At 36.7% G+C, this 27,785-nt stretch overlaps 1 protein-coding gene across 7 annotated transcripts in view; it reads right to left on the reverse strand.

Annotated features, from left to right (window-relative positions):
- Positions 1 to 3,292: 3,292 nt before the first annotated feature.
- Positions 3,293 to 27,785, reverse strand: part of ERICH2 (glutamate rich 2) — a 31,898-nt gene continuing 7,405 nt past the window's right edge. For 2 of the 7 annotated variants that reach the window (XM_073882662.1, XM_073882669.1), the window contains 8 exons: positions 26,653 to 26,701; positions 26,386 to 26,422; positions 24,224 to 24,319; positions 22,052 to 22,200; positions 19,031 to 19,218; positions 10,438 to 10,495; positions 4,148 to 4,219; positions 3,293 to 3,502 (listed from right to left, as the gene is read on the reverse strand). In XM_073882662.1, the coding sequence (XP_073738763.1) occupies positions 3,381 to 3,502; positions 4,148 to 4,219; positions 10,438 to 10,495; positions 19,031 to 19,218; positions 22,052 to 22,200; positions 24,224 to 24,319; positions 26,386 to 26,422; positions 26,653 to 26,701 (771 nt within the window). In that variant the 3' untranslated portion in view covers positions 3,293 to 3,380. Of the gene's footprint in view, positions 3,503 to 4,147; positions 4,220 to 10,437; positions 10,496 to 19,030; positions 19,219 to 21,387; positions 21,492 to 22,051; positions 22,201 to 24,223; positions 24,320 to 26,385; positions 26,423 to 26,652; positions 26,702 to 27,785 lie in introns of those variants that run through there. The other 5 variants (XM_073882675.1, XM_073882680.1, XM_025851410.2 and 2 more) reach the window with 4 other exon arrangements.

A 27,785-nucleotide genomic window follows, 5' to 3' on the forward strand; every position in this document is an offset into this window, starting at 1 on the left:
GACCTAGATTTGAATCTGCTAATTCCCAGGTATGTGATCTTTAGAAAGATACTCTCAATTTCTCTAGGCCTCAGTTACCTCAAATGTAAATGGGAGATAATAATGCCCAGCCTGTACAGGTGTTATAAAGATGAAAAACATTAACATATGGAATGCTTAGTACATTCCATAATATGCACAATGCATAACAGCTAATTAGTACATACAATCATCATCCTTCCTACTAAACCTGTTCACCTTAAACATTTAAAAAATTATATTCCATTTCCCTATGTCTTCAATGATACTTCATCTTCTCCTTTATATCAAATTCCTTGCTTTCCTTTTCCTCAACTCCAGTGCACTCAAACTCACTGAAATATGGCTCTCCCCCACCCCACTCAACTGACACTGCTCTCCCTAATGTCACCAACCACCTCTTTGTTGCTATCCAACACTTCTTTAGTTTTTATCTTACTTGTCCTCTTTACAATGTTTGGTCAAGCAGATCTTTCCAGGTCTAGAAGCTCTCCTGCATTTCTGTGGTAGTATTCATTATCAGGTAGGATGTTTTGGGCAGCAAATAAAAAAAAAAAAAAAAAACCCTCAATCCAAACCATTTTAAATAATAAGAATGTTATCTCACATAACAGTAAGTGCAAACAGAGGGCTGGCTTCCAGAGCAGTTAACTGCATGGCTGAACATCACCAGAAATCTAGGTTCTTTTTGCTCTACCATCCACAGCATTAGCTTCATCCTAAGATTCAGTCCCCTCATCATCATAAAATGGCTACCAGCAGTAAGAAGGGCAGCATCCTTCCTGGTTCTTAACCAGAAGGATGGAGGCATCTCTCCTTCCAATCATGAAATAAAGTCCTTGGTCTGGTTGGGCCATTGTAGGTCACATGGCCCCCTTTGGAACAGTAATAGTCACCAAAGAAATGCCATGTCCTGATTGGCTGAGAGTACCTTTCTTGAGTCCCACGGCTATGTGTGTGCGGAGTGAATATCCTAACAGAATCAGAGCTCTCTTAGCAAAGATGCAGGGAGGGATAGATGCTGAGTGGGCAACCAATAGTACATACTATATTCACTTTCTTCATTTTCCTGCTGGCTGTTCTTCTGTCTCTTTGTGCACTTCTCTTTCTTAGATTACCACTTAAATTTTTTATCATTTAAGATACTTTTATTTTCAGTCCTCTTCTGTAAAGACACCTGGGTGGCTCAGTTGGTTGGGCGGCTGCCTTCGGCTCAGGTCATGGTCCCGGAGTCCTGGGATCAAGTCCCACGTCAGGCTCCCGGCTCAGCAGGGAACCTGCTTCTCCCTCGGACCCTATCTCCTCTCATGCCGTTTCCCTCTCTCTCTCTCAAATAAATAAATAAAATCTTTGAAAAAAAAAAGACTATACTTTCTCTGTGAGCCATCACTTCCTTATCTTTGATTACTATCTCTAATCAAAGAGATACTTCTGTTATGTGTTATCTAATTGAGTCTAAACTGATGAGTCCTAATTAAGGCATCTATTTCCAACCAAAGTGTTTCTTCCAAGCTCCATACCATGAATTCGAAAATATGAATACTTACCCAATACTTCCTATGGTAGGAAGAATGATGTCCCCCCACTCTCAATGATGTGTATGTCCTAATCCCCAGAACCTATAAGTACGTGAGGTTACATGGCAAAGGGCAATTAAGATTACAGATTGAATTAAAGTTGCTAATCAGCTGACTCTAAAATAGGGAAGATTATAGATTATCCTGGATTATTCAGACATAAGTGTCTTTGAAAATGGAAGATGGGGCACCTGGGTGGCTCAGTCATTAAGCGTCTGCCTTGGGCTCAGGTCATGATCCCAGGGTCCTGGGATTGAGCCCTGCATTGGGCTCCCTGCTCAGCGGGAAGTCTGCTTCTCCTTCTCCCACTCCATTGCTTGTGTTCCCTCTCTCACTCTCTGTCAAATAAATAAAATCTTTTAAAAAATAAAAAACAAAATAAAAATGGAAGATGGGGTGCCTGGATCGCTCAGTTTGGCCTAGCAACTGACTCTTGATTTCAGCTCAGGTTATGATCTCAGGGTCATGATTTCAGGGTCATGAGATCGAGCCCCATGTTGAGCCCCTAGTCTGGCTTTCCACTTAGCAGTGAGTCTGCTTCTCTCCCTCTGCCCCTCCCCTATAAATCTTTTTTTTTTTTAAGATTTTATTTATTTATTTGAGAGAGAAACAGAGCACAAGCAGGAGGGCAGAGGGAGAGGGACAAGCAGCTTCCCCACTGAGGCCACCCAGGGGCCCCCAAATAAATCTTTAAAAGCGTAAGGAGGAGATAGGGTGTTGAGAGTTTAGCTAAACTATTCCATATTATTGCTGCCTTGGCATCCATTTTGTGTGCCTAAGCACACTAGCCTCTCTCTCAAGCTCATGAGATAACCACCCATAGATAATAGCCTACAGGATCACAAGTGTAAACTGATATAACTTCCCCAATGCCCCTGGTGATAAACAATCTCTTCTGCCTCCCAACTGCTTCCCCTGTGCACCCCTTAGATAAGACCCCCACTGAGCTTACCAAAACCCTGATCTTTTTGGTTTGAATTGGCCAATCCAGCCTTAGCCTGGGAACCCCAAAAGCACCCACTCATGGCCCTAATAAAGGCATGCCCCAGGTCCTGCTGTCCACTTTCTGTCTGCATCTTGACCTCCCTATGTGGCCCCTCTGATGCATGCCATGTACCTCCCCCAGGACCTGTAATAAACTTCCCTATTTTACTTTCCCTTGTGGTCTTTGTGGAAGCATCACTTGCCATCTGACACACCAGGGCTCTTCCTAACAAATGTTAATTTAACAAAAATCACAACACAGGGGAGAGAGGATTAGAGAGATGGCAACATGAGAAGGGCTCAGCCAGATGTTGCTGGTTTTGAAGATGCAGGAAGGGGCCATGAGCCAAGGACTGTGCATAAGCTCTAGAAGTTGGAAAAAGCAAGGAAAGAGATTTTCTCCTAGAGCCTCCAAAAGAGTGCAGCCTTGCTGACACCCTGATTTTGGCTGAGTGACACTCATTTTGGTCTTCTGACCTCCAGAACTGTAAGATAATAAATTTGTGTTGTTTTAAGCTGAACCTCGTGGGTTTGTTGGATTAAATAAACTAATATGTGCCGAACAGTACCTGGTACATGGTTGGTGCTATGTAAGTATTTTCCATTATTAATTTCCTCTCTGAGTAACTCACATAGAGGTAAGACCTGAACATTAAGTAGGAGCTCAAACCAATATGGAAAAATTGTAAGAACTGTGTGACAAATAAAAACAATCAGATTAAAATGCAGCATTGTTCTTTATATTTCCATGGTATACAGTAATGAAAATACATGAAGAATGAACCATAGCAGCAACTTTCATCACCCGTCTTCACATTCATCAGAGCTTTCTTCACTTAGCTCCTCACTGCTTTCTCCTTCACTCTCACCGCTACTATCTTCTTCACTATCTTCATCATCTTCCTCAAGATTTTGGGATTTCTCTGCCACGGAAAGGAAGAGAATTGCTTAAAATGTTCTTGATATTTCTACTCTTTGAAAAATCGTAACTCTCCTTGCTTCCCCCGCCACTAAGAAATACCCATCTTTGGAACCTGAGGACTGAGCCAAACTTTGCTGACTATATGTAGGATTCAAAGTAGTAGTACAAAGAAGACTATATTCTTACTGGTATAAAGATGTTTACAGATTTAGAGTAAATTTAAAACATAGGTCTATAAAAATACATATACATTTTTTACTATTGTTACCATAATTCTTAAATAGGAGTGCGATGCAGGGTAATTTAGAGGGTACTGGTTTTCCTTGGAATTGTGGGATAGCTCCTCTAACATGTGTGGCAATGAGCATGTTCTGTGCCCTGTGAAGACTCCGTCAGTGCCCGATGCCTGGTGTCCAGGAAACCTGCTTCACTTGGGCAGTTCCACAACCCCACGGAGAAAAGGGATTCACCTTGACCACCCACAAAGGCCAAGCTGGTTTCATTAAACCATCCAAAGACAACCAGTTAGCCTTTTCTTAACCACTTCCTGAGGGTGGACTTCACCAATCTCCTGGGATAATGGGTTTTTAAATAGTGACTGCTCATAGTTCTGTGAGAAAGAAGGAATTTCAATTTTTAAATTTACCCATCAGCAACATTTCTTCAATAAGTGAGAAAAACTCCTTGGCCTCAGGATTTTCTGGTTCATAGATTAGGACTGAAAATAGACAACAGAAGTTTTGTTACTAATCTTCAAAGTGTTTTCAGCAAACAGGTTCCTCAGAATGAGACTGGAACTGCCAATCAGAGTAAGTGAAAATGCACAAGCCAATAAATACCAACAATTATTCCACAGGAATACCTAAGTGCAAATAGAGAAAATGATCTACTTATCGTAGGTGCACTGTAAGAGAAATAATTCTCATTATATTTTCTACCTCCTGTCTAAAGAATGCAATCTCCATCACTATGAGGCTTTCCCCACAGGCCTTGTAGCCAAAGTGTTTTTTGACTATAACCAAACAAGGGACATATCCTGCAAAATGTGGAGGCTTCGCTAATGAGAACACTGTGCGCCTTGAGGAGTATTCATAATTCTGCTTTATCCTTTTAATGTTGTGACTCCCATGTAATATCTTGATGACCCCTAGGGGGCACTGAAACATCAAGTGTGCCGTTCACCTGACTAAGAGTAAGACAAATTGTGGATGGTTTAACTAGACTCCGGGGCTTACAGGACATCATCCCATATGGCTTGCATCCTGACACACCAAACCAGTGTCTCTCTTTCCTAATCTACGTACATAACAATTTACTATCTATCTGGGTTAGCATGACTGTGTACCTGCTCAGAAGCTGCTTTTAAGGATCCTATAGGTATTTAGACACCTTTTAAGGTTTCTAATAAAAGTATCTTTTAATTCATTTTAAGTTGGACTCAAATATACTTATCATTAGCAGTCTAAATCTTTCTCCGAGCCTCTTCTTAGAGCAGTTTCTCTAACTCGCCCCTTGAGATACTAGGTTCTTAAGATGTTAATACATATTTGGGAAACTAGGTCAAATGAGGTTAATCAGGGAAAGTTTACAATAGGAACAACTGTAGGATTTTACAGAACCACTAATATGCTCATAACTATTATGAATCTTATAGATTGGAGAATGTGGTTTCCCCAACTTATTATTCCCATGGAATCCTTTTTGACGTAACACTTAATAAGCAATCTTAAATACAGTTTAGAAAATTTCATGTTGGAATTAGGATTATTCCATGGGACTGGAGTGTAGAATCAGCTGCTCTTCTGGTTTAACAAAAACCATTGGCAAATGTCAATTTTCAAAGTGAGGGAAAGGTATCTGCTTTGAAACTTAGCCCAGAAATATGTATTCTAGGTGATGAATATAAAATTCTCCTTACTCTTTCACAGGCTAGTAGGGTTTGTAAAAGGATAAGAAAAGTCTCTAGCACACTCAGTTAGGGTCTGGGAGTTGTTCCCAACCTGAGCCCATAAGCAGATCCCAGTATGGGCCCTGAAGAAAGACTCAGATGTGAATCCTGGTTCTGCCACTGTCTAGTTGGGTCTCCTTGGGGAAAATATTTAATATCTATGTATCTCGGTTTCCTTATCTGTAATAACACTATTGGCCACATTAGGCTGTTTTGATGAATCAATGAGATCATGTAGATAAAGCACTTAATCCAGTCCTTGGTGCACGGTGAGTTTTCCGGAAATGGTTTTGGACCTAGAGAAAGACTTGGCTCCTTCCTAAACATTCAGTGGATGTTTCCTTCTGGCTAAAGAGCTGGGGCAGGAGCCAGGGGATTCTGCTGCCCGTAGGGCTCTAAGTCCCTCAGACTGGAGGCTAGTCTAGGGTAGACAGAACATTGGTCTTTTTCACTGTTGCATGCCTAGGAGAGTGCCTGACACAGAGTTGGAGCCCTCAAAACATTAAAAAATGGAATAAGTGAATAGTAGAAAGCAGTCCTTTTATGCCTAGATAAAATTATACTGTAGGTTAATAGGAAAAAGTGATTTATTTTACCCAAAAAAAGAAAGATGGGATGCCTGGGTGGCTCAGTTGGTTAAGCGTCTGCCAGAGTCCTGGGATCGGAGTCCCACATAGGGCTCCCTGCTCAGGGAGGAGCCTCCTTCTCCCTCTGCCTGCCACTCCCTCTGTTTGTGGGCTTTCTGACAAAAAAAACAAATAAAATCTTAAAAAAAAAAAAAAAGGAAGGAAGGAAACTTCATTGTAACTATCCTTTCTGAAAATACATCTATCTGTATTTTGTTAGACCAAAGTGATGAGAAACATTTTGGTTTTGAGACCATTATTTTTAAACACTTACAATTATAATTGATGAAGTAGGTCTTCCAGGCCTAAATGGTTGGTGTAAAATGTTGGGCTGCCTGTGAGCAGCACTGCTGTGCTCTGAGGAGAGTGAGCAGCAGGTTCCCTTCTTACAGGTAAAGAGACCAATAAACAGAAAGATTGGCACAAAATGTCATCGTCAATTATGAGCTGAACTAAGAAAAGTAGTTGGAACTCTTGACTGTCAGCCTAATATAAAAACCACCCTTCCAGGATGCCTCCAATGCCTGGCAAGAAATGGCATACAGCTGAGATATCAGTTCTGTACAACATAGCAGGAAAACAGCAGATGAAATCCTGGGCACATATAAAAATTGTGTGTGGAAGACAGATAAAATTCAAGCCTTCACTGACAAATAAAATTTCTTGGGGGAACCCAAAACAAATTTTTTTAAGTCAGGACAAAGAGAAAAGAAACCGTAGGCATGTGGACTGCCAGGCGGGAACCCCTGAAGCCCAATGGAGATATAAATGACTTTACTGTGACTGGACAGCAAGGAAACATTAGCAACCAGCGGCTTTATTCAGAAAATGAGTTTATAAAACATTTTAAAAGGGACAAGGATGCATTATTTTATATAAATTAATTGCCTTTGATACAAAGAAAATATACTAGTTGACCACAGGAACCATTTTAAGCCTGACTGACCCATAAAATTACCCCCTTTCCAAGTCCCTGCCTTCTTGACCAGAAATATGTTTATTTTTTATTTTTTAAAATGATTTTATTTATTTATTTGACAGAGAGAAACACAGCGAGAGAGGGAACACAAGCAGGGGGAATGGGAGAGGGAGAAGCAGGCTTCCTGCGGAGCAGGGAGCCCGATGTGGGGCTCGATCCCAGGACCGTGGGATCATGACCTGAGCCGAAGGCAGACGCTTAACGACTGAGCCACCCAGGTGCCCACAGAAATATGTTTATTAATCAAATGAGGAAATGGAAATATAGCCGGACATCAGAGGCTTTCAAGCCAGACCTAGGATCTAATCCTAACTCTACCTCTTAGTAGTTCTGTGAATTTGGTGAATTAGTATTCCTTGCTAAGACTCAGTTTCCTCATCTGTAAAGTGGGGTTCATAATATCTGCCTCATAGAATTGTTTTAAGAATTAAACAAGGTATTCAAGAATCCTCCCATTATTAGTAGGTGGTCAATACATACATATATAAATATATAAACGTGTAAATAATCTGTTTACATACATAAATATACAAATATATATAGAGAGAAAAGGGGAAGTGTTCTGTAGAAGAGCTAGAAGATAGAAAAAAAAGACAAAACAATATACTGTAAACACTTACATATAAAATATTTTGGGGTCCATCCTAGATGAAAAAAATTCACTTTGTCTGTTGTTCTGAATACAGAGAGGAACTTTGGGCAGTCCTCAGCCAAGTGTTTCCTATTAGCATCAAACCAGTACTTTCTCCTCCCTGAGACAGCGCCTCCAACTCTCTGTTCTTTCTTGAACTTGAACTTGTTTGACATTGCTAGTCCTGGGTCTCCCTAATTTCATACAGTTGGCTGGAATCTGCCTCAGGGGTAGCCAATCCTATTTTGCATGCACCCAGACCCCACTCCCATCCCTGGGCCTCTCTGCCCAAGTTTCCAGTCATTCCCCTTCCTCCTGGGAGCAGCGTTCTTTCCCAACTGGCTCCCTGGATCATGGGGCCTGTCTTAGGGCTCTCCACACCTCCTTTCCTATAGTCTAATCCTGAGTTTGAGGCACTGCTATTTGACACTTACAGAAAAGAGTGACTAGTATTTCTGGATGAGCCAGTAGGGGTAAAAACTAAACCAAACCATAGTTAATGTCAAACCCAAAATGGTTTAGAGCATGTGTGCTAGGATTCCTGCTTTCTCTCCAGCTCCCAGCATAATGTCTGGTACAGAGCTGGAGCTTGGTATGTAGTTGTTGGAAGGAAGGAAGGGAGGAAAGAAGGGAGGGAGGGAGGGAGGGAGGGAGGGAGGGAGGGAGGGAAGGAGGGAAGGAGGGAGGGAGGGAGATGTTTTACAGGGACATAACCCCATTAGGATAGATCAGCTTGAACTTTTTCATCCCCACTGACCTGGCACTTAATGTGTGTTCACTGGTTTGCGTCAAATCAGTAAGCATTTTACTGAGCACCTACTGTTTATGTAGCATACTGCAGGGCTAAAAGCCAAAACTGACTGACAGATGTGGTGATGTCAGGGCATATATTTTGTAAGCTTCAGCCAGAGGCTTTCTAAAATGACTGATGGATATGGAAATATAATATATACATGTTCCCATCACTAGGCTCCACAAGAGACTCTGAGAACTGAGAGGGAAAGCTGCGGACTCACTCCCTTCCACAGCAGTCCTCAAAAAGGAAAGGTGCTGTGGGAGGTGGCAGCTTGAGTTCGGGTTCTGGCTGTGCCGCTAGCGCCTCGAAGAGTGCTGAGCAAGCGGCTATCCTCTCTGCTTCTGCTTCCTTATTTACAAAAATAGACAACTGGACATGGTTCTCTGGAAGGATTCCTTCTGATCAGTAATTGTATATTTGTTTACCACCCCCAAATAGTTTTAATCCAAATATTTATTTGATGGCTCTAAAGGTCAAAGTGCTTGAAAGGATTACACAAGGCAAATTATTTTGGATAAAAAATAAGTAGGATAAAAGCATTCAAGAAACCCCTTTTAAAAATCAGCCAATGATTTAAGAAGTACGGCATCCATAGTGGAGAGTCTGTGTGAGGCAAGTAAGAGTAGCCCCTCACGAGCCCTATACCACATTTTCATCGAAGGACTTTCACTGTAAGACTTAGGTCTAACACTAGCTAATATTTTGAGTCCTATTATCAATAAAGTTTAATTATAGAGTTGCCATTTTCTCTTTCAAAATAATTATGACTAACGTATTTTATATATATATATGATGTATATATATATATTAGATTTTTATTTATTTATTTGACAGAGAGAGAGAGGGGGAGAGAGGGAACACAAGCAGGGGGAGTGGGAGAGGGAGAAGCAGGCTTCCTGCTGAGCAGGGAGCCCGATGCGGGGCTTGATCCCAGGACCCTGGGCTCATGACCTGAGCCAAAGGCAGACGCTTAACCAACTGTCACTAGATAGTTTAAACAGCAGATTGAACACAGCAGAAGATAGGACAGGTTAACTCAAAAACAGGTAGGTCAATAGAAAAATTCCAAAATGAAGGATAGAAATAAAAAGAAATGGAAAAACAAGAGCTGAGTATAAGATACATCAGCCAAATCACTAAAAATTTCAAAGAAAAAGAAAAATAAGGTAGATGAGATCATTCCTCTACTCAAAAGCATCCAATGATTTCCCACCTTGCTCAGACAAAAAGCCAAAGTCCTTAAATTGTGAAAAGGTACTATGCAATCTACAGAACCTCCAAACCATAACCTCTCTGACCTCATCCCCTGTCACACTTCCCCTTGCATATTCTACTCTGGTTACATTGTCCTCCTTGCTGTTCCTCCTCAGGCACACTCACATCTGGGTACATTTGCTATGAACCCTGCCTTCCTGGACCATCCTATTAAAAACTGCTTTGCCTCTTTCTAGTACTTTCTCTTCCTTCTTCCCTACTTTATTTTTCTCCATAGCACCTATCATTTATGACAGGCTAATTATATATGAATTTGTTATCTGCTGGATACTAGATACAAATGTGGGATTATCTGTCTTATTGACTGCTGTATTTCCAGTGCCTAAAACAGTGCCTGGCACATGTAGGCACTCAAATATTGTGAAATGCATGTTAAGAAGGTTTGCTGCACTCCCTGGCACTTCTTTGAAACTAAAGGCATAAAGTTACTAACCCATTATCTGTAAGGTAAAGATTTTGACTTATTTTCCAGTGACGATTAGTTTTTGTTAGTTTATCCCACTCAGTTATTCTAGAAGTCTAAATTAGTCTTTATACCAATCAACTTAACTTATTAATAAGGAATCACTGAGACACTATCAGGGAATTCACTCAGCTCTAATAATCAGACCATCTTACATATTATGGAATGCATGCAGAAACAAAGAAAAATTAGAAAACAGAAAAGTATTTTGCACTTACTCATCTGACATAATTTTTTTGCCAAATGGTAGTCTTGGCCCATTTCTGCTCTCAGGAACTGGAAAACATTAAGAAATTCTTCAGATAAGTACTTTCCCCAGAGAGAATTTAAATGTCAATTATAAACTCCCTAAAAAATATTCCATTAATGATGAACTATTTGGCTTTTAACATTTACATGTTTTTCCAGGAGTGAGTCTATAATCAATCAATCTATTATTTAAGGACTTCCCATGGCAAGGCAACAGAGAACAAGTATGATACCTCCATGTTGCTGCAGCCATACTACATATCTACCACTTAACAACTTGAGAATAAATAGGTTGATTCAACTGGCAGAGATAATAAAGACATTAATCACTTTAATATCCCTTTGATTCAGACACTTTTATTCATAAACTTCATCCATGATTACATGACAATGTTAAGTTTAAAAAAATGTAGATTTACAATGATGTATATTTAATATTTTCCAGCTCTTATACCATCTAGTTTTTGTTTTGCTATTTTATTCTATTTTTATTGTTACAAAGTAGTACATATTTTTGTATGTAGGAAATTTAAAAGCTAAATAAACACATTCTGTCCCCAATTAAAAAGCATTTACATTTCTACCATCCAGAGATGTTTATTTTTAGCATCTTCATGTGTATTGTTTTAGTGTTTTTCCATCAATGAACATATATTTACAAAAACTAAGATTACTCAGTAACTTTTTAAAAATAAACCACATATCATGATCTTTTTCCCCCATAAAATTAAATATGCTTATATTTTTTACTTAGGCTACAGTTTACTAATCTCCTATTCTAACTTATTTAGACTGCTTCCATTAAAAAATAACCCTACACTTGGATGGTTGCTATTGCTTGTGTGAGACATATTCTGAACCCAGGCAGGCACACTAGGCTTATTGGGCAAGAGACAGGGGCATGGCGTATTAGAAAAGACACTTCCCACATGTTTCCAGACATGTGATACATACCCAGATACCATTTTACGAAGTTCTCTACCAGTTTTCTCGGTTTCTTCCATGAGTATTAGATTATTTACATTTTTCTAAAGTAAAAAGAATTCTTCTGAAGATTTTTCTATAAGCCATTACTTTCACCACAATCCCCACTTACTGCCATATTATTAATAAATGCTATATTAAACTCATTAAATAGAATTCTCTTATATTTTTAAAATCTTTTTGTCTAAGGTTAAGATCTGTCCATTTTTACTACTATTTGTGGTTTCCTTCCATTTTAATTACGACATCTTGTGGTTTATCTATGTCATTCTTTTTTCAAATATCCTGCTCTCAAACAGATATACTAATTTGGTTTTTACTTTGAATTTTATTGAATTCTTTTTCTTATTTACATTATGTTTATTTTGTTCTTTTTCTAGGCTCTGGCATTAATATTTAGTTCATTTGTTGTCATTCCTCCTTTAATCATCATCATCATCATCAAAGCATTTGAAACTTTGAGCTTTTTTATAAAGTTTCAAAATTTGGTGTTGTAGTTATCACTATTTCCTAAATAGTTTGTGTGTTTAGTTTTGATTTTGATTTTTAATTCAAGCGTCATCTAGAAGAATATCTTTTAGTTTTAAGTAGTTTTGTTATTGTAGTCATTTTTGTTTTCAATGTGTAGTTTAATTGATCAGAGTCAGAGAATATGACCAGTATAATATACAGCTACTGTTTGTTTTTAAATCTTTATGGAAAATTTAAATATACACAGATGTAGAAAAAATAGTAAAAGAAGTACATAGCCCCAATTCTCACCTTCAAAAATTAATATTTTGCCAATCTGATTTTATCAATATCACCACACACTTTTCTCCACTGCCTAGATTATTTATTATTATTATTATTTTGCCTAGATTATTTTAAAGACTTTTACAGATATCATCTCATTTCACTTTAAATTAAAAACCCAATTACACTATGACTAGTACACCTAACAAAATTAACAAGAATTTCTCAATATCAACTAAGATCTAGTCTATTTAACAAAGCATCATATTAATAATACTAGCCTCAGAAAATGACAAGGAACATGGAATCAATAAGTGTCCTTTGCATTGACCTATTTTTGGGTGTGTGTGTTAACAAAAATATACATATTTCAACAGTTCAAACTGCAGTGAAATTAAATTCATGCAATGGATATTTGGCTAAAGACTTTCATGAGAATTGCTTAAAACTTCAAAGTCAAGCTAAAGTTAAATGAGAAGAGAGGCTTAAACAAATTGGTTTTAAATTATTTGTGAATTCAAAATAAAGAGTTGGGACTTTCAGAGAAGATGGCAGAGTAGGAGGTCCTTACACTCACTTCATCCCATGAATACAACTAGGTAACACTCATCCCTGCAAACAACAGAGATAATGACCCTAAGACTGGCCAAACAAACTCCACAACTGGACGTAGAGAAGAGCCACATCGAAGAAGATAGAAAAGGCAAGGACTCAGTGGGAACTCAAACTCCATGGATCTGAACACGGGAGGGAGGGAGCCACGGGCATGAAGAGGGGTGAGAAACAAGACTATCACATGGGGGAGCCTGCAAGGGGAAGAGGAATCCCCATAGCATTTGGCTTTGAAAATCAGAGGGGCTGAAATTGGTGAGTGCTTACAACCATCGGTACTTAAAGCCTGGAACTTTAAAAATCAGCAGGCTTGGCTCTGGGAGAGCCCAGAGGGCAATAGGAAGCTGAGCACCTACCATTAAAGAGACAGTACAGCAAAGAGCCTGCAGAGATAGGCTTGGAAACAGCAGTTTGAAAGGCGTCTGGGGCTTATGGGAGGGAGATTTAGTTACCGAGCTCAGAGTTTGCAGAAGAACTTCTCCAGGAACAGAGGAGCTGGCAGGCTCCATTTCCCTCCCCTGCCCCTCATCAGAAATACACAACCACCTGTGGAAACCCCGAATAGCCAAAGCAATCTTGAAAAAGAAAAGCAAAGCTAGAGGTATAATTCCAGACTTCAAATTATATTACAAAGCTATGGTAATCAAAACGGTATGGTACTGGCACAAAAAACAGACACATAGACTAACAGAACAGAATAGAAAACCAGGAACTAAACCCACAATTATATGGTCAATTAATCTTCAACAAAGCAGGAAAGACTATCCCATGGGAAAAAGACAGTCTCTTCAACAAATGGCATTGGGAAAACTGGTCAGATACATGTAAAAGAATGAAACTGGACCACCATACACAAAAATAAACTTAAAATGGATTAAAGACCTAAATATGAGGCCTGAAACCATAAAAATCCTAGAAGAGAACACAGGCAATAATGTCTCTGACATCAGCCATAGCAACATTTTTCTAGATATGTCTCCTGAGCAAAGGGAAACAAAAGCAAAAAATAAACTACTGGGACTACAACAAAATACAAAGTTTCTGCACAGCAAAGGAAGCAATCAACAAAACTGAAAGGTAACCTACTGAATGGAAGAAGATATTTGCAAATGACAAATCTGATAAAGGGTTAGTATCCAAAATGTAATAAAGAACTTATACAACTCAACACCCAAAAACCAAATAATCCAATTAAAAATGGGCAGGACATGAACAGACATTTCTCCCAAGAAGACATTCAGATGACCAAGAGACACATGAAAAAATGCTCAATATCACTCATCATCCCGATGATGCAAATTGCAAATCATAACTACAAATATCACTTCACACGTGTTGGAATGATAAAAAACACAAGAAACAGCAAGTGTATGGAGAAAAAGGAACCCTCTTGCACTGTTGGTGGGAATGCAAACTGGTGCTGCCACTGGAAAACAGTATGGAGGTTCCTCAAAAAGTTAAAAATAGAACCACCTTACGATCCAGTAATTGCACTACTGGGTATTTGCCCCCCCCCAATACAAAAACACTAATTCAAAGGGATACATGCACCCTTATGTTTATTGCAGCATTATTTACAATAGCCAAATTATGGAAGCAGCCCAAGTGTTCACTGATAGATAAATGGATAAAGAAGATGTGGTATATATATATACGATGGAATATTCTGGACTAAAGAGTACACTTATCATGATAAAAAAAAAGAAGAATTTAAAGATTGTAACAATGAATACATGTATACATTTTACCTAGATTCAATGCTTCTTAACATTGTGCTACATTTGCTTTATCTCTCTCTTTTGATAGATAAGATGTAGATATAGCCTACATATATATTTTCCACAGAAACATTTGAAAGTAAGTTGCAGACATTGTTAAACTTCACCCTGAAATATTCAAGCATGGGTCTCCTAAGTTTATCCTTCAATGTAACATCATATCCTTAACATATCTAAGAAAATTAACAATAATTCTGTAATAAAATATTACATTTAAATTGAGACTTCCCAATTTGTCTTTAAAATGTTTTTACAGCTGGATTTTTTTCTAGTCAGGATTCCATGAAAATTCATGTTTTGATTTTAGTTGTTAACCACCTTTATTTTTTTTTTAATTCCATCACAGATAATATACAGCGTTATATTCGTTTCAGGTGAATTTAGCACTTCAACAATTCCATACATCACCTACTGCTCATCACAAGTGCACTCCTTAATCCCCAACCCCTCTTTCACCCATACTCCCACCCATCACCCCTCTGGTAATCATCAGTTTATTCTCTACAGTTAAGAGTTTGTTTCTTGGTTTGTGTCTAATCTTTCAAGTTTTCTATAGGTTTGAAAATTTTAAAATAAAAAGTTGAGGGCACCTGGGTGGCTGAGTCAGTTCAGTAAGGATCCATCTCTTGATTTCAGCTCAGGTCATGAACTCATGCATCATGAAATCAAGCCCTACACCAGGCTCCAAGATCAGCAGGGAGTCTGCTTGAGATTCTCTCTCTCTGCACACCCCCTCAAATAAATAAATCTTTTTTTCTTTTTAAGATCTTATTTATTTATTTGACAGAGAGACACAGCAAGAGAGGGAACACGAGCAGGGGGAGTGGGAGAGGGAGAAGCAGGCTTCCTGCTGAGCAGGGAGCCCGATGTGGGGCTCGATCCCAGGACCCCAGGATCATGACCTGAGCCGAAGCCAGACGCTTAACGACTGAGCCACCCAGGGGCCCCTCAAATAAATAAATCTTAAAAAAATTAAAAAAAATTATAAATTGAGAAATGAAAAAGGGATGCATTCTGAAAACCAAAGAGCTTAAGCACAGGTATAGTAAGATCTGAACATCAGCAATCTCATACTGTCTGAATATTTACCTGAAAATGAAGTCATGGATTACTTTTATAATTAAATGTCAAAAAACAAATAGAGAAGAAATAAAACGAACAACTCCAAAGAGTTTGGTTATGGCAAATAGGGTCTTTGAATGCTCTATGATTCATGAATGATTTAGATGTTCAATCAAAGGAAATGTGGCTAAGTAAAATCTTTCCAATACTTGGCATCAATTTTTTTCTCCCTTGGTAAAAGCAACTTATAATACTAAGATAGTTTCAAAACTATATATGCTTTATTCTAGGAGGAAAATACAGTAAATGTGTCTGATTTCTTTATATGGCTGGCATTTGGGTTAAATTATATAAAAGGCAAGCACATTAGTATTTTCTTTATGTTAAAACTCTAATCGAGGCTTCTACCCATGATGAAGTTAACAGAGACCAGATTTACTCTCCTTCCTAAAACAACCAGAAAATTGTACAAAATATATGAAACAAGAGTTTTCAGTAATTGACAGCAGGTGTCATAGGAGAATGATCTGAGAGAAGGGAAAAAGGTGGGTCCTATGACTGCCTCAGTTTACAGCTGTGGGCTGTCTCCAGGTACCAGCACAGAGAGGGAGCATCCAGAGACCAGTGATCTGAGTTGAAATAAGACAGTCTGAAGTTCAGAGAGGCCAATGTTATATTTTCCAGAGAGCTCCAGCAATCTGCAGAGGTGTGTTTTTGAGTCTTTGGCTGGAATTCATCTGCATGAGTATGCAGAAACTAACTAAGGCTAGGAAAGAACTGTTGGAATGATTAGGGAGAACAATCACTGGATCTCACACAGGGTCTGAACAGAGCTCATGCTTTCTCCAGCCAGAGTGGAAGGTCCTCTTAATACACAGAGCACTGGGAAGAGTCCTCATTAGGGAACTGCCTTAGACTACATATATGTAGTCTCCCTACAATGTAAAGGCTGCTCTGGACCCTCCCAACAAAGCTTAAAAATCAAGACTCCAAAAGAGAAACCTGCTTCCAAGAAACTCAACTATATCCCAGATGAAAATCCAAAAATATTTAAATGAAAACAACAAAACTTGTATCAAAGAACATAAAATTTATAATGTCTAGGATTCAGTAAAAAATTACCAGGCATGCAAAGATGCAGAAAAATATGACCCATACACTGGTGCTGACCCAGAATTACAAAAATGATAGCACAGCAGACAAGCATGTTAAAATAGCTATTATAAATATGTCATATGCTCAAAAGTAAAATATGAACATGAGGAGAGAATAGATATAAAAATATTTAAATAAAACCTGTACAGATGATAAAATATATGAAATTTTATATATGTACACAAATATGGAGAGAGAAAAAGAGAGAGAGGAAGGCAGGGAGGATGGGATTAACAGCAGATTATAACTACAAAGAAAAGATCAGAACTTGAAGACAGAACAGTAGAAATTTCTAAAATGAAATAAATAGAGAAAACAAACAAAAAAGGAACATCAGTGACCTTTGGATCAACATTGGGTGGTCTAACATACATGTAACTTGTAGCCCAGAAGAAGAGAGGGAGAGCAGAGGTCAAAAAAAATTATTTGAAGACTTAATAACATTTTCCAAATCTGGTGTAAACTACAAACTCATAGATCCAAGAATCTCAATGAACAGAAGCAACATGAAGAATACCACATCAAGGTATATCAAAATCAATTTGCCAAAAATAAAAATACAAAAGAAAAAAACTTTAAAGTCTTAGAAAAAAGACATATACAGGTGGTCAAAAGTAGTAACAGCAGACACCTTGTCTGGAACTATGGAAACTATTTGACAATGAAGCAACCTTTCAAAGTACAGATCTTCCTCAACTTACGATGGGGTTATATCTCAATAAATGCATCATAAGTTGAAATATTCATTTAATACACCTAACCTACAAAAATCATAGCTTAGCCTAGCCTACCTTAAACATGCTCAGAACACTTACATTAGGGCAAAATCATCTATTTTATAATAAAGTATTGAATATCTCATGTAATTTATTGAATCCTGTAAAAGTGAAAAACATAATGGTTGTAAGTGTATCACTTGTTTATCCTCATGATGGCATGGTTGGCAGGGAGTTACAGCTGCCCAGCATCATGAGAGAGCAATCATACCACACATTGCTAGCCAAGGAAGAAATAAAAATTCAAAATTCAGTTTCTACTGAATGTGTATCATTTTCACATAAGTGTAAAGTCAAAAAATTCTAAGTTGAACCATATAAGTCAGGGACCGTCTGTACTGAAAAATACCTGGCAACCTACAAATCTCTAGCTCACGCATCCTTTAAAAATGAAGATAAAATTAGGACTTTTTCAGATAGACAAAAGCTGAGAGTATTCACCGCTGGCAGAACTGCATTATGAAAAAATGCTATAGCAAGTTTTTCAGGTAAAAGGAAAATAATATCAGGTGAAAATTCAGATCTACACAAAGCTACAGAGAACACCAGAAATGTATTTCAAAAAAAGATATTTCCCAATTAAAAAAAACTTAAAAGATTGACCATTAAAAATAAAAATAATAACAGTGTATTATAGGGCTTACAGTATATATGGAAGTAAAATGTATGACAATAATACAAAGGATAAGAAGGCGGAAGTTAAAATGTACTGTTATGAAGTTCTTACAATATATGTGAAGTTGTATAATGTTAACTGTGACACCACAAGTGGGGTAAAACTGTTTTGCTCTCCATAGAATTATCAGTAAGTGTTTATGTATAATTTTTGCATGTGATCTTTCAGGCTTCAGTGCCTTTGTATATATTGTTTCCTATGCAAGGAATGCCTTCTCCACTTGTTTATCAGATGAATTCCTGAGCTTCCCTCTTCCTTCAAGATTCTAAGACTCCATGTCTCTTCCTCTAAAAATTCTTCCTTTTTCCCATTTCTCCTACTTCTATTCTCAATTAGTCACTTAATCCTCCTTATTCCCAGAGAACCTCATAAATACTTCTGCTGGCACACATTTCATCTTATTATAAATTGTACTATATACATAATATGTAATTGTTAGTTCTCAGGGTAAGGACCTATCTTTCTTATTTACCTCTAAATATCCCCCAAAACTAGCATGGTGCCCAGTTATGTAGAAAGCATTCCTTAAAGCAGTCCTTGCAGAGTTTTATGCCAAAACTTCTTTGATTCCTGCTTTTGCCTTTACCAGAATACTGTAAGTCACTTCCAGAATCTTCTCTCACCTCTAACCTCATGAAGGTAGTGAGAGAGATGAGTAGCTAGGTGAGCATCTGTATATGGGCAAGGATCTCTTTACTATTTTTTAAATCTTCAAGGCTTTACACTATTTAGTAATTTTAATATTTTTAAGTTTCTTAAATTACAACACGCAAGTTAAACTTACTTCTGCCATTAATTCTAATGGGGCATGAGTATCCTTATTAGGGTTACTGTCTTCATCATTATCTTCATCATTGGTATCATCTTCACCATCATCGTCTGTTGATTCAGACAACTTATCATCAATATCCTGAAGGCAATGTTTGTTATTTTTCTCCTGCTCTGCAAGGACTGCATCTTTGCTCACTTGACCTAAAATATACATAATTTAATCAATAAATATTGAAAAGTTCAAGCATTAAAAATGGTTACTCCTAAATTAAAATGTAACAAATGTACATGTTTACTCTATGGTTTCCTAGAGTCTATTTTTTTCATGACTAAATAGCACCACAATGAACTTATGTGATTTCCATTTCCAAAAAAAGTAATAAAACTACCATGAGGAAAAAATCCAAACCAATAACATTGAATTAATGTTAGTGTTAATTGTTTGGTGCTTGAAATTTTAATATATGGAAAACAATTTGTTTATTAAAAAATATAGTGATTTCAAGAAAAAAGAAATTAATGCTATTCTACCTCAGGAAATACATTTCCTAAACTGTTCTTATAGGAAAGTAAGTATGAAGTAAAGCCTGGAGACTAAAATAAGACTGGAGAAGCTGAACAGTAAATAATTCTTAGGCAGGTCAGGTCACTGCTTGGATACTTGAGAATAAAGTTCTTTCTTTTTCTACACACACACACAACTTAGGAAGAGACATGTCAAGTATTCTAGATATAACCAGAGGCTACAGAACATTATTAATGATTTTTCTTAATGTCAAGACACAGGAGTTATGACCAAACACAGATGACTGAAAAATAAAAATAAGCACTAATGACTACCCCATTCAGTGCCCAGCACTATGAGGAGTCATAGGAACACAAAAATGAACAGTTCTTGACCTCAGGTACTCATTCACACTCTAAGTGGGGAGTCAGAAACATACTGGATAGCTATAAAACAGTATGGAAGTATGGTGACAGACATGTGCTAGGTAAATGAGCGCACAAAGGAGGGCCCCCTGCCACTCTGGAGAGTAGTCAGGAATTGTCCAGTCTGAGTGGATCAGTTTTTCCAAAGAGAGAGGACAACATGAGCCAATGCAGAAACAAGAATGCGTGTGGTGCGACAAAGCACTTTGACGCTGCTTGAGGGTCAAGGTTGAGACTGCAATGGTGACAGATGTGTCTGGAAGGGTAGGTAGATCATGGGGTCTTATGGACCAGAAGCCTTGGAGTTAGGACCATATCCTAAGAATAAAGGGGCTACTAATAAAGGATTTTGAGTAGGAAAACAAGTATGATCAATTCTGCATTTCTGAAGTAACAGTTGGCTAGCAGGGTGGACAGTATAGTTGAGGGGAGACTGAAAAAAAAAAAAGAGCAAGGAGAGAGGCTAGAGGTCTCTTTAAAAAGTCCAGGTGAGAGAGATGATTAATGATAGGGCACTGGTAAAATAGGGATGGAGAGGAAGGACAGATTAGAGAAATATTTAAGAAGTAAAATCTCCATGATACAATCTATTGGAACATTTTCCAATAGTTTAATTCTTACACTATCTTCATTCATTTTGTCATATATGAGTATCACCTATACTATTTACTCAATATTTTTCCTTAATCTACTTTAACATATAGATTTTATCAGATCATATTACCATCCATGAAACTGATATATGTATGAATAAAAGTAACATACAATAATCTTAACAAACTATATACCATTACTCTTCCGAACATTACATATGTTAACTCTAATTCTCTCAACATCTCAATGAGGTGTATACTATTGTCACCCTGTTCACAGATGAAACTGAGGGACAGAGAGTTAAATAACCTACCCGACTTCACACTAGTAAATTCAAGTGGCAGATCTGGCAGTCAGTGTGGCTCAAGTCCATATTTGTAACCATGTCTTACTTTTTTCCGACACATACGGAAATACAGTACCATTAAACTAATTTTTTTTTTTAAAGTTTACTGTGTGTTTCCAAAAATTATCTCTTTGGGAAAGACTACTGAGTGAGCTTGTCAACTGTTCTGGCTCTACCGATGTCTTACACAGTTTCAAACTGAGCTTGTGTGACACCTCGCTTTTATGGAAGATTTTGAGGGTCGGGAAGTCTTGTGACATGGGAGTTTGGCCATTAGCTACTCCAAATCATGTAGAAACACTTGTTAGAAAGAAAATGAGGAAATCCAGGAGAGCTCAAGAGAGGACAATGTTAAGAAAACCCAGGCCAAAAAAAAAAAAAAGGAAAAGCTGATAAAAACTCCCCACTCTAAAGCAAACTCCTGACTTAACAAAAAAAATGCTACCCTGGAAAGGGATACCGGTCCTTCCTAGAATGGCTGGGCTCTTCAGGCCATCTACCTGCTTCTGTTTCATTTACATTCTCCATTCAGCTCACAGCCACCCTGATCTTCCAGTGGGTACCCAGCCTGCTCAGACTCATCACACTGATGTCATCAGGGGAAGGTCATAATAAGGAATTAAGGACTTCATGTGATGTCACAGGAATGGTCTCCTTCAATTCACGAACACTGAGCATCAAGGGAAATTTTCTGATCCCTAGAGCTAAGATAGTCCTCCCCTAGGTGCCATTTATTTCTATAATAGCAGCCCCCACAACATGTCACAGCCTTATTTTTTATTATTTATTTTTAATAGTTGACTATCTCCTACAAGAATGTGAACTTCATAAAAGTAAGGACCTTGTCTATTTGCCAACTATTGTATCCACAGCTTCTAAAACAGTCCTGGCACTCAATAAACCATTGTTGAATGAATGGAACCTAATGCTTTCATAGATATTTTAATTCATTTTAAAATTTAATACCTCATCATTATCATTTTATATAACGTATACCATGGATGCCATACCGGACTGCATATCAGAATCATGTGGTACATGAATTTCAAAAATTACTGGTTCCTTTGACCCGCTCCAGACCTATAGAGTTGTCAATATCCCAAAGGTCATGCAGGAGGGCTCATTTGGAAGCTACATTTACTCCCACAAAACAAATGTTATCACCTGTGTTTTCCTTTAAGAAGGAAGATGACCGTAGCTTAGACTGTAGATTCATTTCTGTATCTTTATTTTCAATATACTTTGAAGATACTCTATTTTCCGTATTCCTTAAAGAAGCTGTATTTTCAATATTTTTTGAAGAGACTTCCTTCCTAAATGTTAAAGTAAATAGTGAAAAAATACTTTCCTAGGTCACAGTTCTGTTTAAAGCTTCATATGCATTCACACACACAATATAAACACAGAATATATCAACAATAAACTGAATAGCTAAAATGTAATATCTTTTTTGTGGAAAAGCATTAAAAATAATTTTTACTGATGATTAAAATTCTACTTCTACTTGGCATTTGTCATTGTGTAATGACCCTTAAAATCTTTTCAGGGTTCTTTAACATAGAGCATACAAGCAATCAATTATATGAATGTCTTTGCCACATCATTGTAATATGTTGGAATAAAACTAGGAATACTAGCCTTGAGGTTTTTTCTAGATTTATAGACCAATTCTCACCATTGCTAAATGCTACACTTACAGAGAGAGTCCAAGACGAATATCAAACCTTGGTCATAACATAAAGTAGCCTGCTTTTTCATTAAGTAGCTGAAATAAAAATGGGTTAATTTTCTCTTTTAGCCTTTAAACCCTGAAACTTCATGTCAATAATAATGCATTAAGACAGAGGATTCATGTGTGGTGCACTCTGTTTACAAAGACAGGTACTCATGCTGGTGGAAAAATAATCCCAAGTCTCTTTTCTGTGGTCTTAAGATTCTTTTAAAAAAACGTCTCCTTTACAAATTAAAAAAATTCAACTTCTACTTTGCATTTCAAGATATAAAAAGATGTGAAGTATTTTCTTTCCCCAGTTACGTTGGCTCTTTTTCCCACTGACATATGAATCTAGAACATGAGTATGGTTAAGTCAGTGATCTTGTATAGTGATTTAGCAAATAGGCGGAACAGCTTGTTATATTCTTAGTATTATGGGAGGGGACGGAATCTCACTTCCTCAGTATATGCTCCTAAAGCAGAACCCCTCTCTGGTAATGAAAACTTCAAAGTTGATTTACATTTGTTCTGCCTCTGCCCTCCTTGATTTTCTAATTATGAAAAAAAAAAAAAAAAGGATCCAAGATGAAACTCTACATCTAAAAAGTTGAGAAGTCAGCTAAGTATTTAATTTCTAGTGAGATTCCCGTTACGTCAAAGCTTGCCACAAGTGATTACTAGAATTTATATGCTCTACCATCTAATCTAAATAAAAGAACTTTGCTGTCTTCCCCCCACAACGAATTAGTGTTTTGTTGAATCTAAGATACCATGTATTTACTATAAGATATACTGTTATTTAAGAAAGAAAAAGCACTGCCGAATTTAAGTGTAAGATGCCATCAATTGTAAGAGAATATGTGTGCTTTAGAATTTATGAGGTATGGTACTTACATATTCACTAATTATATCCCTAAGAGAGGGAATTTATCTGGTATAGTTCTGGGTATTTAAATAATTGGAAATGCCTCTAATAACCTTAATGACACAACATGGAGGAAGCCAATGCCCAATATTAAATGGGATATTACTACTTGGAAGCAGTGAACATACCATCAAAATACATGAGACTTGACAAAATCATCATTTTAACAGTAAAATATGAATTCCTTTTCTGCTCACTTTCTGTAGTCTTTCTCATACATAGTTTCAAAGAATCAAAGTCCCAAAGTCCAACCTCCTCTTCAATCTTTTGACTTCCATTTGAGAAAATGACATTATTTACGGTAATGCCTCTAACCACTTAAGAAAAATAGGTAACCAGTATACTCTAAAAGATTTGTTTTCTTTAATTCAAATAGTTACAGTTGAGGAAAGATTCATATTTTTACTTTATGTAATATCCTTTGGAAATGGAAGATATTTAATTTAGTTTCTACTTAGTCAGAGAGTCAGTCAAGTTAGATATCCTTCTAAAACAAATTTATGTTAGAGCTTAGATAACCTAGATTTTAGGACTGTTCCTAAAAATCTATTAAGAGCTTTAGGCATATTTATGAAGTGGCCCCAAATTTCTATTGGAATTAATAATTTTTTCAGTAAGTTTAGATTTTAAACTTTGTTTTAAAAACCATTTAAATTTGTCAAACATAGGCTTAAAACTGAAATTGATTAAAACTTACTTTTCTGAGAATGTCCTAGCTACATTTAGAGAGACTTGTGTTGGTAAGGTACAAAGTTTGCTTGCCAATCTTGGTCTACGTCCAAAGAGGCATTTACTTAAGGTATAAAAATAGAAATAAAAAAAATAACTTGTCATTCATTTTAGAAGAGATAAAACATATGATTATGGAAAACCTATAGATACAATTTTTTCAATTGAATGCTGTGGATTTGCTTCAGCCATTCTCCTCAACATCTTTAAGTATGCTTGAAAGCTTGACCCCAAACCCAAGAGATCAAAGGTCCAAGAGCTATAAAACTTCATCTAGCATTAAAGATATATTGTACTTTTATTGCTGAAAATTGTTAATTAAGTGCAATTTGTTGGGTAGACAAAATCTTTCACACATGGGATCCATGGGGAAAAGAGGTAATAATAAATATGGGCTTTGCATGCCCCCAAATTTGAAACTCTTTGTTTCTAAGTCCATACACTTCTTATGCCTCAGACTAAAGAAGCAATCAGAAGATTAAGGCAAATGCACTCCCACTGCTTCACCTGACAAAGGAGGAAGTGGAGTTGGTGTGGGGGGGGGGCGGCAGAGGAGGAGGTGCTGTTAGCAGAGAGGTAGAGAGGAGAATGAAAGCTATACTGAGGAAATTCATCAACTTTCCAGGTCACATTGCTCCTCCAGCAAAGGTCCTCTGATTTTCTATTTTCTTACTTGATCTTTTTTTTTTCTAGGACTGGCCCTGTTTACCTTGAACTCTGGGTAAGGTTCAAGGTGACAAAGTCACACACCTGTGAAGCTTATGGGCTACACTAACAATTCCTCCTCCTCCCTCACTCCAAACAACCATCAAACCAAACCCAAACTCTTTTCTGTAAGTGAACTGAAGGGAACATGATCTTTTTGTCCTTGCAAAAATTAGTTTGATAAGCAGATGCAATTATTAATGAGATCAAGAGAACAAGTAATCACTCTGCTTTTCTATTTTGGCCCAGGCTGCATCTGATTTATCCCTGGGGTTTAACTCAGGATGTGGTTTAACCTTTGCTTCAGTTCCAACACTGCTTATTACAATCTATGAACATCAGTATTCACAGACACAATAATAATTTATTTTCATTAATGACCTATTATTATTATTGAAAGTTATATCATACTTCCTTCAAAGACTACAAAAATTTTCTTACATTTTTAAAACTTAAATGTTTCAAACCATGTAATTGGATATAGATACATATTTACATATAGCTTGATATACTTAATGTGGCATTTATTTTTTTTCTGATTAGCTATAACAATCTGAAATAAACATAGATTCTGTCTTTGATCTGTTATACATTCTTTCTCTTTAATATAAAAGTATGTATTTAATATATAATTTACAACAAAGGCCAAGGTGGACTCTAATTTTAATTTTTAGCTTTGATAGTATGAAAATTAAAATATATGTTGCACGAGGTGAAAAATTTCCCAGCCAAATTTATTCAGAATAAACCAAAATAATATCAGCTTGGCACCATTCTACCAATCTGCCAATAATTGATCACTATGAATGTGTTTTATGATCAACTTTCAAAGTGTAATTTTTCATGGAATTAATAATATAATTTTTTTCTCAGGAGGTAGGAGATGATCATATCAGGAAAGGTTTTGATGAATTATCAGAATCGGTGCCTTGAACAAAGCAGGTACTTAATATTTAGCTACTATACTGAAACTGGACCATGATTCTTTTTAACATTAGTCCCTTCAACTAATTGGGGTGATCAGTTTCCCTTATTTAGTAATGATTCATCTCATAGTAAATCTTTAATTTTAAAGTAAATATTCATTTAAAGGGATATTCTGAAAGACATGGGCAAGTATCAAAAGGAAATAGGAATGAACAATGAAAGTTATATAAGTAAAATACAGACTACTTGGTATTTAAGCATTTAAAAAGTAGAAATGACTATTATCTATACCTCTAAATTTTTATCAAAATTCATTTTTCATTTTAAATGTTCTTTTATCTAAGTAACAATTGTTTGACTGAAGCAAAAGCTCAAGTGCTAATCCATGCATTTCTGGCCTTTCAAATTTAATTGGGTGACAAATGACTGCATTATCTAGTTCTAATTGCTTAAAAGGCATGTGATAGATCAGCTGCACAACCAGAGACATCTTCTTACTCTGACATTGCTTCATTTGGTTCAATCATCACTTTTTCTGAAAGAGAAGAAAAAAAAACCAATTCAGTATTTTTTCTGTAGTGATACTCCTAACAGAAATTCCTGATTGGCAAATACACTTCAGCATTTTTTGAATGACAAGCAATCTAATAAAGGATTTAACTGCTAAGACTTCAACCACATTCAATCACTCAAGTAGACTATCTTCTTAATATTTAGGACAAAATGGTGATGAAATATAGTCTTTTTAAGTAATGAATCATTTACCCTTTGGGTCAAACACTAGCAATCTGCCATTCTGTTTATATTTTGGTACCTAAAATAGAAGCAAAAATAAAAACTAGCATTATCATTTTAGTTTGAGGTATTTGAAATAATTTATAAATAGCCTTTATATAAACATTTCTATTATCTAGGCTAAAATATAATTTTATACTAAAGCCAATTATTCAGAAACTATGTAAACTGGTGGTAAAAGAGATCTATATAGCATCCTAAAAATAATTTATATAGTCTTATCTTTACAGCATCTGTCTTATCTAGATAATTCTTGCAAAAAACAAAATATTGACTTCCTAAGTCTTTAAACACTGTATAAATTTAGACTATAAATAAAACAATGCAGAACTCTGTCATAAGGATATCAAATATTTTGGCTTTTTTATTTAGTAGTGTCACTGCCATCCTAACTGAAAAACCTCATTCTTTTGTATTATGAAATTGGGTTAAAAAAAAAGTCTAGAGAAAGTAGCCCTTCCCTTCTCCCCATTTCACCTTGGAGCTTATGTAAAAAGAGCTATAGGAATAATTTTGCATGTTAGAAAAGTGAGGTATTAAATAAGCCTCTAATTCTCTGCTTCTGTTTTGGTTTTACATAACTTGGACTCTAGATCCAGATCCAAATACAATCAACAGCAGGTTAAGGACTCCCCTTTCCTACTGAGCTGACACTAGAAATCATAAATTCAGCTTGGCTCATCCTTCCAAAGCCATGTTTCTCCCCTACTTTAACAAAATAAAACAACATAAACCACATTCCAGTTCATCTGTGCCATCTGTGTTATGAAAAACAGCATAGTTAAGCCAGAACAAGAAATTTTTCCATGGTATTTCAAGATAAGAGATATTTTAAATAAAGTATTTTTATTTCAATAAATACATTTAGAAATTAACCTTTGCCTGGGTGGCTCAAGTTGGTTAAGCGACTGCCTTCGGCTCAGGTCATGATCCTGGAGTCCCAGGATCGAGTCCTGCATCGGGCTCCCTGCTCGGCAGGGAGTCTGCTTCTCCCTCTGACCCTCTTCCCTCTCATGTTCTCTATCTCTCATTCTCTCTCTCTCAAGTAAATAAATAAATAAAATCTTAAAAAAAAAAAAAAGAAATTAACCTTTGATTTTTAT

Source organism: Callorhinus ursinus, unplaced genomic scaffold, assembly GCF_003265705.2.
Source record: "Callorhinus ursinus isolate GAN/ISIS: 27379988/994484 unplaced genomic scaffold, GSC_fseal_2.0 scaffold2, whole genome shotgun sequence".
In the NCBI taxonomy this organism is placed as follows: domain Eukaryota; kingdom Metazoa; phylum Chordata; class Mammalia; order Carnivora; family Otariidae; genus Callorhinus; species Callorhinus ursinus.